Source organism: Triticum dicoccoides, chromosome 6B (genome assembly GCF_002162155.2).
Source record: "Triticum dicoccoides isolate Atlit2015 ecotype Zavitan chromosome 6B, WEW_v2.0, whole genome shotgun sequence".
Classification (NCBI taxonomy): domain Eukaryota; kingdom Viridiplantae; phylum Streptophyta; class Magnoliopsida; order Poales; family Poaceae; genus Triticum; species Triticum dicoccoides.
In genome coordinates, this window is record NC_041391.1 from 679,999,383 (window position 1) to 680,012,222 (window position 12,840).

General features: G+C 48.2%; 1 protein-coding gene across 1 annotated transcript; it reads left to right on the forward strand.

Annotated features, from left to right (window-relative positions):
* Positions 1–8,777: 8,777 nt before the first annotated feature.
* Positions 8,778–9,563, forward strand: LOC119321478 (BTB/POZ and MATH domain-containing protein 1-like). The gene has a single exon (XM_037595141.1). The coding sequence runs from the start codon at positions 8,778–8,780 to the stop codon at positions 9,561–9,563; it is 786 nt and encodes a 261-aa protein (XP_037451038.1).
* The last annotated feature ends 3,277 nt before the right edge of the window (positions 9,564–12,840 follow it).

Consider the following 12,840-nt stretch of genomic DNA (forward strand, 5'->3'; position numbering starts at 1 on the left):
CTGGCAGTGTCTGTTGATGTGGAGGAGAATCCTTACCAAGGACAACGTGTTGAAGGGAGGATCGGTTGGTGATGTGCAATAGATGAGAGTATTGACCTCTTTTTCTTCAGCTGTCCTTGGGCAAGATGTATTTAGGGTTTGTTTCAGTGTTTTTTGATACTGATTTCTCCACCTAATGCTTTCGGTCAAATTGGTGTGTGGCTGGGACAGTTCCCAGGTTGGGAGGAAACAATTGGCAAAAATTATAGCCCTTTTTTTTGTACCCTTTGGAAGACCAGGAATGTGGCTTTGTTTTGATTCCAAACTCCATGTGGTTTCCAGTGGAGACGTTTAACACATCTGCTACTGGCTTGACTACTGGAGTGACTTGCAGAAGCCAAAGGTGCAAGAGGCGCTGCGTCGTTGAGGTAAGGTGCTTGGGATAGTGGCTGCAAAAGTTAAGTTTTCAATCATGTTGGTAGCTTGGCTCGAGTAAGTCATAAGAGTCGCCGATGCAACATTGTGGCAGTTTCTCGAGTAAAACGCAAATTAGCTTTACACTATTAACGTCTCCTGTTCCTCATTTTAAACTTATGTTTACAGCAGCAGCGGCGGCAGGAATCGAAGATGAGGGGGACCAAGTGAGTCAAAGTTCTAATGACATGGGCCAAAACATGCTAATACCTGTATTTTTTCGCTAAATCCAAGCCAAATCCAGTCTAAACCTGAAAGCAAACTATCCACGTACCTGAATTTTACTAGTACTCCCTCCGTCCCAAAATACTCGTCGGAGGAATGAATGTATCTAGACGCAATTTAGTTGTAAATACATTCATTTTCATTCATTTCTCCGACAAGTATTTCTGGGCGGAGGGAGTACTAGTTTGTTACGGTACAATGCATGCTGTGCCAGTTTAGTGTATCTTGTTACATTTTCCGGACTTTGAACCTTCGGCTTACCATGGACTCATGGACTATGGCTGCATGCATCATTGTGATGATACAGAGGCCGGGGATATCCTTCTCATGGACTAGTCCTTCACAACAGGAGGCCAATGTCAATATTTATTCAGAAAAATCATAACCTCATCTTGGGTTCATATCGACTAGGAGAACATAAAAAATTGTGAGAAGAATCCTGCAAGACAACACACAACATGTGAACTTTGGAAAAGTGTATGCTCATTTGTAGTTCGTGCTCAGTATCTAAACATTTCTGCACAACAACTTTTGTTTATTTTTCTCGGCTATAAAAATGCTCCATTTCTTCCTGTCGTCAACATTTATGATTGTGTGGACATCATTTTTGAAATGGTTGGTGTACGATTTTCACTAATTTCCATTATACAGTAGGATTCACATGCACTCGTGTTCAGAAACCAGTAGATTTGCAGACGATGACATGTGGGGCCGGTGGCCAGTCTTCCAGTGGAAGCCACCAGCTTTCATCTCCTTCCTCCGTTGGTGGCCAAATTTTGTGTTTTGACCCTTTGTGAAAAGAAAATCGGGATCTGACCCCAGTTCGGAAAAATTTCGGGATCTGACCCTTTTGCCTACCGCCAGAGGGCCTGGCGGTAGGATTGCGTGCCCTACTGCCATAGCCTACGGCGGTAGGCCATTTGACGGCGACTGACGGCCGTTGGCAGCCGCTGACGTGGAAAAGGGCCTACCGCCATCCCCTACGGCGGTAGGTTACTGGAGCCTACCGCCATAACCTCTGGCGGTAGGGTCCTGTGTTCTGGATAAGGTGGGGAGGGGCTGGTTTGTGGGCCCCACCACCACTCTTCTTCCCCACTCATCTTCTTCCCCGTGCTCAGCTCCTCTTCCCCCTCTCTCCCCCTCACAATCCCCCCCCCCTAGATCCACTCCATTTGCTTGGGATTTCATCGGTGGATCCGGAGCATTTTCATCACCCAAGGTACCTCCCCCATTCCCCCTTCTTTTGATTGGTTGAGATCTTTGTTTTGTGTTGATTTGGTTAATTTATTGCAAACCCTAGGTGTTGATGTTGTTGTGTGCATTTATGATGCATTTATGGCTAGGGTTGTGGCTATGTTAGGGGTTGGTGTTAGGGTTAGGGTTAGGGATGTTGGGTAATTATGTTGGTGGTTATGTTGGGGGTTAGGGTTATAGTGGTTATGTTAGGGGTTATGGTTAGGGTTAGTGGTTAATTGTTAGGTTAACTTTAGTATGAATAGTAGTTATGCAAAATTTCGTTCATTTGTCCATTTGTGTTGGTTGGATGACATATATGGATTGATTATATTCTTCCCATTTTCTTAGATGCATAAGCTCGTAAACGTTCATTATTTGGACAAGTCGACATTTATGCTTGGAAATGATGATGAAGGGGAAGAGGCTATGGTTTTTGACACAAGTCCAAGCTTTGATGATCTTGTAGTTCAAGTGAGAAGCGTCTTACATTGGAATGACCCAAATGCCGAGGTTAAGCTTATTGGGAGGTATGACGTTGGATTGGGAGTAAAGTCCCGATTAAAGAGTATGCCCATCACCTCCCAATTGCATTGGAATGTGTACAAGGAAAAAGTAGACGCATCACAAGACAAGTCTCTTGAGATCTTTGCCACAAAGGTTGATCCTCCTCCTTTGCAAATTGATCTCAACCGCAATGCATCCTCCCCCATGCATGATGACAGTGCCGAGGTGTATGTCCCCAATTCTTCTAGCCAACCACCAAGTAGCCAACCCAATGAAGATCATATCAACGCTAGCGCCATAGTACTCCGTCATGATGCTATTCCTCATGTTGAAGAAGATGCTATTCCTCATGTTGATGATGATGCTATTGTTGCTCTAGAGGAGGATGTTTACTCGGAGAATGAAGAGATCCATTACAATCCAATTGGTAACTTGGATGTCATTGTGCGGCAACAAGACATGGACCGTACCCTCCCTTGTAACCTTATGTGTGGGTATAACTCGGATGACGAGGGTCCGGAGGAAGAGTTGGATGAGGATGGGTTGACTGCGCAAGAAAACGGAATCTACAAGGTGACCGGCAAGGAGAGAGGGCCGTCTTTGTTTAGAGATGTGAGTCTTGCGGACAATGCAGTCGTTGATGGTGGGATGAGATTATGGTTGTCCGAGCCAACGCCGTGCCCCAAATTTAGTGATCCTCGACCAGAAAATGAGGATGAGAATGCTCATTTGAACAAAGGCATCAAGTTTGGTTCTTTGATAGAGTTCAAGATATGGTTGTGTGACTATGCCATTAGGAACCATAGGCCGTTTGTTGTTGGTCATTCAAATCAAAAACTTCGGTACACGGTCAAATGTGACAAAGAAGGTTGCAAATGAATGGTCCGCGGTAGAAAAATCAAAGAAACCGGGCAATGGGTCTTGAAGAGTCATGTTGGCACTCACACGTGCGTACCCCCGGACAAGGCCGACCAAAGCAAAGGACACCGTCAACTCACGTCGGAGTATCTAGGATATAAATTGTTGCATCAAATAGCACATGATCCAACCGTGAAGGTCAAGTTTCTCATGTCTTCGATTGAGGAACAATTCGGACACCCGGTCAAGTACGGGAAGGCATGGATGGCGAAGGCAAACGCTATTAGGATGCTGCATGGTGATTATGAGGCCGCATATAACATTCTCCCCAAGATGTTGGCAGCAATTGCTCATCGAAACCCGGGAATGCGCCATCGGGTGGAGTCAATTGCCGGAGTGTTTCGTCGTGCCTTCTGGAGCTTTGGACAATGCATTGAGGCATTCACGTATTGTCGCCCGGTGTTGTCTATAGATGGTACATTCTTGGCCGGCAAATACAAGGGAACATTGATGATGGCGATGGCCCACTCTTCAAATGATAACGTGTTGCCGGTGGCATTTGCCTTGGTGCCTTCGGAGCACGATGATAATTGGGAGTGGTTCATGGAGCATGTGAGAACCAAGGTGATAGGCAACAGAGAGGTATGCATTATATCGGATCGCCATCATGGGATTCTCAAAGCAATAGACGTTGATATTCCCGGTCTTCCAAAGCTTCAACACCGTTGGTGCATGAGACACTTTGTTGCAAACTTTTACCGGGCATGCAAGAGCAAGGAGTTTCGCAAAGACCTTACCCTTGTTTGCGTTGCTTTCAACACCGCCACATTCAAGATCCGATATGATAAACTCCTCGAGGCTTGGAAAAGAACAAAGGGGGGAAAGAATTCTTGGTTAGGCACTTTCCGGAGAAGGAAAAGTGGTCACGCGCTTACGATGAAGGAGGTATGCGATATGGGGACATGACAAGCAACATGGTGGAATGCTTCAACAATGTGTTGAAGGGTGTTCGTTCCTTGCCGGTGACCGCAATACTCAAGTACACTTTCATCAAGCTCAATGAGTACTTCCTAAAGCATTCTGCAAGCACGGCCAAGTGGATTGGGGGAAAGATGGACTATCCATTAAAGGTTCATGATTGGTTGTTGCATCAAGCGCGCAAGTCTGCCAAACAACAAGTGATCACATATAATGAAAAAGAAATGATCTATCAAATCGATGAGCCGGGTGGGACAACAAGGGACGGTAGGTCTTACGATGGAGTTGCTTACGAGGTGCGCCTTAAAAACCGTTGGTGCCAGTGTGAGAGGCCACACAAGTATCATTGGCCTTGCTCGCATTTGATGACCGCAGCACGGGTGAGAAACATGAACGTATCCGACGGCACAACGGTGCGGTTGCACGAGTTTACATTGGAAAGAACAAGGTTGACGTGGGCGCCTCGGTTCAATCCTTTCCTTGATGCCTCACAGTGGCCTGAGTATGTTGGGCCAGACATTGTGCCAGATCCCACACTCATGGTGCCTATGAGGGGAAGAAGAAGAAAGAAGAGATTCCGGAGTGACATGGATGATCTAACTGGATACACTGGAATGAAGCAATTTGGTAGTGGTCATTTCATGGAGCCACCGGAAAACAACAATTGTGGAGAATGCAATGACACAGGACACAACGTTAGGACATGCAAGAAACGAAGAACCAACACGGGCACTAGTCAAACACGTGGACGGAGCAGTAGCCTTGGAGGGGGCCGTGGCCATGGAGGAAGGACTAACATTGGAGGGGGCCACGGCCGTGGAGGAAGGACTAGCCTTGGAGGGAGCCGTGGCCGTGGAGGAAGGACTAGCCTTGTAGGGGCCCGTGGCCGTGTATCCGGTGGTTCTAGGACACGTCGGGTTGATAGGGGAAGGCCTATCGACGTGTTGCTCAATCCGGATGGTTAAATAATGTGAATGGTACTACTTTTAATATGTTCATGCATGTGTTGATATATTTGCCTCTTTACATGTCAATGTGTTCATATTTAGACTTAACATCTTTATTTGTTGTAGGGCATGGCTTCATCCGGTTCCATGACAAGGCCACCGTGTGCTCACCATGAAGACATGCCACACAAGTGGAAGGACGCATCTTTGGACAAGGTGAAGGAGAAGGATGTGAAGATTCTGCCATGTTGGTGTGGAGATGTTTGCAAGGTGAAGGAGTCCACCGACCGAAAGAAGTCATGGACCGAAGGAAGGAGATATTTTGTTTGCCCCAATTATGCTTAGGATCGTGCGCTTCCAACTAACGCCTATGACCTTCCACCGGTATGCTAGAGAAGCAACATGTTACTCTCAACTGTGTGCCATCACTAACATCCCTTTTATATGCAGTCACCGCCTCCTCTATGCAAGTACTTCAGCTGGATAGATCATGAAGTGCCAAAAGATATCCAAAAGGACCAATTAGAAGATTGTTTTAGGCGCCAACGGCTGTTCGAAGAAAGGTTTCAAAGAGGCTTGGAGGAAGAGCGTCGTCAAAAAGAGAGGATGGAGCGGAAGCAACGCGAGGAGGAGAGGGCACGCCAAGCGAAGCTTGCTCGTGAGGAGGAGAGGGCAAGAAAGCTTGCAAGAGCTCGCAAGGCACAAGAGGAGGATGAGGCACGTGACAAGAAGGGGAAATGGCCCCGTATGACTCAGTAAAGCCTTCGCCTTCGCTGGACTCGTCATGTAACCGGATGAAGCCATGCCAAATTTATCATGAACTATGTAGTACTAAGGCAAAAGGCCATGTGTCGTCAACTTGTCGTGAATGAATTTGCCATTTGTATTGAATTTAGTTTGTTAGTGTATTCTGGGATTTGTCATGATTCTTATTGAAAAACTGTTGTGCTGTGAAGAGAAGTGGGATATAACAGAACAGAGTGCTCTGTTTTTGGAGTTAGAACCCTACCGCCAATGTCCATGGCGGTAGGGTGCTGGACCCTACCGCCAGGTTGCATGGCGGTAGGGGGGGCAACGGTTCTGTGACGAAGAAACCAAGACCGTTGGCGGTAGGACTGGACCCTACCACCACAGGCCATGGCGGTAGGGTGCTGGACCCTACCGCCAGGTTGCATGGCGGTAGGGGGGGCAACGGTTCTGTGACGAAGAAACCAAGACCGTTGGCGGTAGGACCGGACCCTGCCGCCACAGGCCATGGCGGTAGGGTGCTGGACACTACCGCCATGGGCTGTGGCGGTAGGATCTGGTCCCTCCTCTCCTCTATTTTGCCCCATATGTGTCGAATGTTAGCATAATATACCCAATTCTATCTCGCAAGCACATGCATAATTCAACTCAACATAGTTCATTAAATCCACGAATAGCACATGTTCAAACTAATTAAAACATGACCCGGTTCGAATGACATCAGTTCAAACTAATAGCTCAAGCTCGACGACACATGTTCTAAATAGGTAACATAAGCCTCATACTTATCAGACGTTCAATTTGATCGTCACGCCCTTGATTACGCTTCAGTTGAAAGTCTGTGGATCCTGCCCAATGACCCAACACACCATTCGTTTCACGGAACCAAGCCCATGCAGCACGGCGCGCGGGATTCTCTGACACGCCCTGTTTGATTGCCCATCCTATGACCTGCCCGGGTTTCCTCAAGTCCATCTCACGGAATTCTTCTTTGCTTGAAGTGAACGCAATCTCAACTGCCAAAGCGTGTCTGCAAGCATATTCCCGGTCTTGCAGCTGATCAAGCATCCTCTCTTTCTCCTTCACAAGCTTTCGGAATGCTTTTTTCTCCTTAGCATTAGAAGGTTCCTCGATAAAGTGATACTTGCTGAAATCCTTCATGGCCGCATTTGCCTCATCACAACTCTTCAACCATGCTTCACATTCCTTCTTCAAGCAACGGTGTCGCTCCGCCATGATCTTCTCACACGCTATGTTCATAGTCATGGATCGACTGTCCATCCTACATGAACATACGGGTTCAAGATGACATAAACAAAAACATAAAATAAATTAAGTAGAGTACAACACTTGGTAACTTGATATGACATACAACACCAAGTTCTTAATGAGTTCAAATGTTAAGGGTACAAGTCATAGTAGTTCAAACGACGACCAAGCATAGGGTACATGTCATTATAGTTCAAATGACAAAGATTACATAGCCTCATGCAATACTATGCGGCGTACGGTCCCGGGTTGCAACAAATAACATCATTTCTTTCTTTGACCCATGCCCAACGAGATGCACGGTTCTCATCCGACGAGAATGGTTGGCGAACTAACCAATCAATGACCTGACCATGATTGCCCATGTCTATCTCAGCATATTCTGCCGTTGTCGCACACAATGTAATTTGCATTGCAAGATCACGCCTACAATTTTTTTCCGCCGTCTTGAGCTTCTTCATCAGCCTCTCCTTTTTTGTTATAAAATTTTCGGAACGGTCTTTATTGAAATAATTATATGAAAAGGCCCTACACTCTGCATTCAACGCATCAATGGCTTCGATCCACAAGTTCATCTTTTCCTCAATCAATTCGCGTTCACGGTTCGCCGCCGCCTCAGCAGAAGTTTCCAAGAAAACGAACGGTGCCATCCTACAATTCGAAAAATTGCTATTAAATTAACTTAAATTTAATTGCTTTCTTAAGCATAACCTAACCCCCATTATGTACATTAAGACTAGCACTAGATCTAGGCACACAAACTTTTCTACAAGCAATTCTAAGCACATCATACATAAGGAAACCACAAACATAAACCTAAATGGATCATAGTAATTGATTTGACCACACAAAAATGATGAGCTAGGGTTTGCAATCAAATGAGCAAATGCAAAGTAAACAAAGATATCAACCAATCAAAATGAGGGGAAATGAGAGAGCCACCTTGAATGATGAAAATGGTAAGAATCCACCGGAGAAATCTCAAACAAATGAGAGAGATTTGGGAGGCTCTTGTGCTTCAAAGAAAGAGGGGGGAGAGTTGAGCTCGGTGGAGAGGTGATGTGGGCTGAATGAGTGGTTGAGGAGGGGGGGGGGATATCCAGCCCCTCCCCACCTTATCCAGAACACAGGACCCTACCGCTAGAGGTTATGGCGGTAGGCTCCAGTAACCTACCGCCGTAGGGGATGGCGGTAGGCCCTTTTCCATGTCAGCGGCTGCCAACGGCCGTCAGTCGCCGTCAAATGGCCTACCGCCGTAGGGTATGGCGGCAGGGCACGCAATCCTACTGCCAGGCCCTCTGACGGTAGGCAAAAGGGTCAAATCCTGAAATTTTTCCGAACTGGGGTCAGATCCCGATTTTCTTTCCAAAAAAGGTCAAAACACGAAATTCAGCCTCCGTTGGTTCCCCTTTCCCCTTCCTCCGTGCGGACACAACCCTAGACCCCTCAAATCTCCAGCAAGCAACGGCCTTTTCAGGAACGTTGGCTGCTTTAGCTTTAGCGTCCGAGAGGGTGCGAATCTTCCTTTTCAGGAACGTTGGCTGCTTTAGCTGCGACATGATGTTCGTCAAAAAGGAGCACCTGCAGAGCTCCAAGAATCTAAAGAACGACTCGTTCACTGTCCGGTGTGACATTGTCGTCGTCCACGGTTACCGCACCGAGACGGAGGACGTGCCAGCGGCCTTCGTCTCCGTGCCGCCTTGCAACCTGCGCCAGGACCTCGGCGGGCTTCTCGAAACTGACAAGGGTGCCGACGTGGTGTTTGAGGTCGGCGGTGAGACCGTCGCTGCGCACCGGTGCGTGCTGGCAGCCCGCTCCTCAGTCTTTGCCGCCGAGCTCTTCGGACCAAAGAAGGAGGGCAAGGCCGACGCCGGCGTTGTCATGCGTGTGGAAGACATGGAAGCGGAGGTGTTCAAGGCGCTGCTCCGTTTCGCATACACCGCCTCGCTGCCAAAGACGCGCAAGGAAGACCAAGACATCACCTACCAGCATCTGCTCGTCGCCGCGGACAGGTATGACATGGGGCAACTGAAGTTGATCTGTGAGGAGAAGCTGCGCGGGTACATCGACGTTGGCACGGTGGCGACCATCCTGATGCTGGCCGAGCAGCACCGCTGTGAGGGGCTGAAGAAGGCGTGCTTTGATTTTCTCGCCGCTCCGGCGAATCTGAGGGCCGCCGTGGCCACGGATGGCATACAACATCTGAGTGCGAGCTGCCCGTCTCTTATGGTCGAGCTCATGGCCATGTCATGTTTGAATCTGAATATTTTCTCCTTTTTTTTCTTATTTATGTTGATCATGTGCACCTTGGTCCTGATGATAAATCCTTTTATGGTATTTATTTGATTTTATGTTTCATGAAACAGTGACATTTAAGGTGTATCATATTGATGGCAAAGCGAAAGTTACCTCAAGGATCTGGTAGAGGTTTTACAGGACCTAATAGGCTCATCAATGTCAGAGCAACTAAGAGAGGTTCTTATTGCCTACAAACCTATATATTTCATCGCATAGTACCTTCACTTGCAATTACACTTTTACAACCATCGCTTTGTCCCGCTTTGCCCCCGTCATGCCAGCTCCAGATGACTGACTGACTACTGTATTCTAAATATACTAAACCTAGCTAGGTTTGATTTACCTCGTTTTTTTGACCTTTTTTTATCAGTGAAAACTTGACCAACCAAGCCGTGACACGTGATTTACTGGGGGATCTGAGAGAGTACATCTTCGGATGGATTTAGCAGTTCCTCCGTAAGAATCGTGCGCCAGTTTGCTATTGGTGTGCATGCCTGTTCGACCGGCCTGTTCCCATTGGCTGCATGCGGGGGCTCAACTGATTCGGCGATTTGACTATGAGCTCTTCCGCAGCGTCTTTTTTTCTCTCCTTCTTTTATTTTGTTTCCTCATGCATGCATGTGCCTTCGTGTCGTGTGACCCTTCCGACAGGTTCGTTTTTTTTCCTTGCGTGTTGTGCCGTTCTATTGAGAGGATGACACGTATGAGTTCTGGTCGCGTACGTCTGGATCGTTCGGCGCCTGTATAAAAAGGCTTTGCCCCATCGCTTCTGCACCTCACCAATGCGTTGGCCGAATTTCTCCAAACTAGGCGATCCCACGTCTGACCTCACCGCCGGACGGCGTCTTGCCGGAGCTCTCACCGTTGGGTCTCCATCTCCGCTGCTATCGGCCCCCGGATGGCGTCCACAGCATGCGGAGGCTCGCGTGGAGGGCACGACTGGGGAGATGAGGCAATGGTGGCGTGCATGTGGGGATGAGGCAGACGGCAGACCTCAAAGCCGCGGGCGTCTCGACTTATGCTCGCCCCAGCCCAGCAGGCCATCTGCCCCCTGCCCTGGCATGTTCGGCTGGGCATCGATCCAAGCAGCTTGGCAGGCGTGCTCCGCCGCGTGTTGTGTGATTGACGTGGCGACAGCGTTCGTAGGGACGCTGGTGGCCGAATGCACCAGCATGCCCATGGCGTCCTCTGGAGGCCCCGTAGTGCGTGGGGCGGCAGAATCCATGGGCGCCTGCACCAACATGGCGATGGCTTCCACGGCGAGGTGAGACCATGGTGCGTGGGCGGCGGAGTCCATCGGCACCGACGCCGCCAAGTGCGAGCTGCCGAGAACCTCACTGCCGCCGTCGGCGGGCCAGAGCCCCGGTGAGATCCTCACAATCACGGCCACCACCGCCACCAGTGAATTCATCGTCTGCAATCTGCATGCAATTCATGATCACTATGGACATCAATGGAAGACATGGACATGCCCCCGTGGTTGAATTCGGCCTGCTGTTATTACTTGTTTGTCGTCTATGTCATGACCGAGTTAATTGCACGGAACTACCACACTTCAGCACGTTGTAACGAGTCAGTACCACTAGTCACTTTTTTTGCCATGCAGTACCAACTCTAAGCCTAAGTGTTGCATAACGGTCTGACAGCCGTATAAGCGTGTATTGACCACGTATCTGACCTAAAGGGCCCACTGGTCAGGTGCCACCGTGGCTTACCCGCTCGCACCCGCTCGGTCAGTCCTCCCAGTTGGCTCGGTCGCACCAAGTAGCTGGGTCGAGTCGAACCCGTACGCGACGAACCCTAGTTTCTCTCCCCCCTCCTTCGTCTCCCTCTCCACTCCCTCTCTGGCGATGGCGGCGGCGACTCCCGGCGGCGCGGACGGCGCGGGCGGGTACGGGGACCTTCCTGGCCTCGGCCCCGATGACCACTTAGGTCTGGACGACGACGACGACGGCTCCAGTTCGTACTGCTCCAGCGCAGACGACGAGGATTTGGAGGAGGAGGCCGCGCTGTCCATGGAGGAGAGGGTGAAGCTGGCAGAGATATGGGTGGCCCACCCTACTAGTAGCCATCAGTGGACCAGTGGAGCTGCTGGCGGCGTGCTGTAAGTCCTTCTCCATCTCTGCTTCTTTCTGTATCCAAAACGGGGGGCTAGGGTTAGTGTTTCTGATGACAGCTTAGATGATGTTGTAATTTGTGCTGTCAATTGTAGTTTGTATGATGCTTTTTGGGATGTTCGGATTCATTTTGATGCACAACACAATCTGAATAGGAAGATATGCAGCTCAGATGTCACATTTCTGAACTTATATGCACTGATGCACACACAAGGTTATTCCTTCTCTGATGAACTGTACCACATGAAGAATTTAGGCATTGGAGAGGAAAGAGAGCTTAGGTTAGACTTAGTTGACACAAACATCAAGCTGCAGCAACTTAAGAAGGAATATCATCATAGTTTAGTTCTGAATTTGCTAGTGAGGGCAATAACACCTTTTGTATGTCTGATAGAATAAGAAGATTTACTGAGATCAAACTATAGCAATTTCTGTCAGAGGAGAGAAGAAAATTTAGCAACTATATTATACAGACCACCTGTTGTGTATGATCTCAGTGAGCCTGCAGTTCTTGTTGTTGATCAACAAGGTGTTGTTTTTCATAGTCAGTGCACATAAGAGAGCAGAAATTTCAATAAGGGCAAGTTGAAAGCTGTAATGGAGGAAGATGCAGTGGTAGAAGAGGGGCATAATAACAGTGATGACTCTGAGGCTGTTGCATATGACAGTGACACCAATCCTTTATGCATGGAGAAGTACAGGATAATTGAAGACACAGAGATAATTGAGGGGACATTCAGATGAAGATTCAGATGAGGATTCAGAAGAGGAACAATTACATTATGAGGGTGACACTGAGGTTGAGGACTTGTTTGAGATGGAGGAGGAGGAGGAGGAGGAGGAACAGGAGAAGGAGGATGAGGTCAAAGTTGTTTCAACAGAAGAAGCACCAATGCAATAACCTGCAAAAAAGAGGAAGAAGATGGCAGTTAGGAGAGGCCCTACTACTAGGACACACTCAAGTGTGTTGGAGGAGGTGCAACCTGATTTCATTCCTTCATCAGATGAAGAAGATGATGGGTTGCTGTTTGAGGATGAAGATGATGGACATGAGCCACTGTCATTTGTTCTGCCCAAAGGGAGGAAGAGTAGGGCCAAGAAAAGAAGCCAAGGATCTGGTACAATGACAAACTTGAGCAACCACATCAGCAGTTATGTCTGTACATGTGCTTCAAGAATCAACAGCAATTCAGAGATGCATTGTTGAG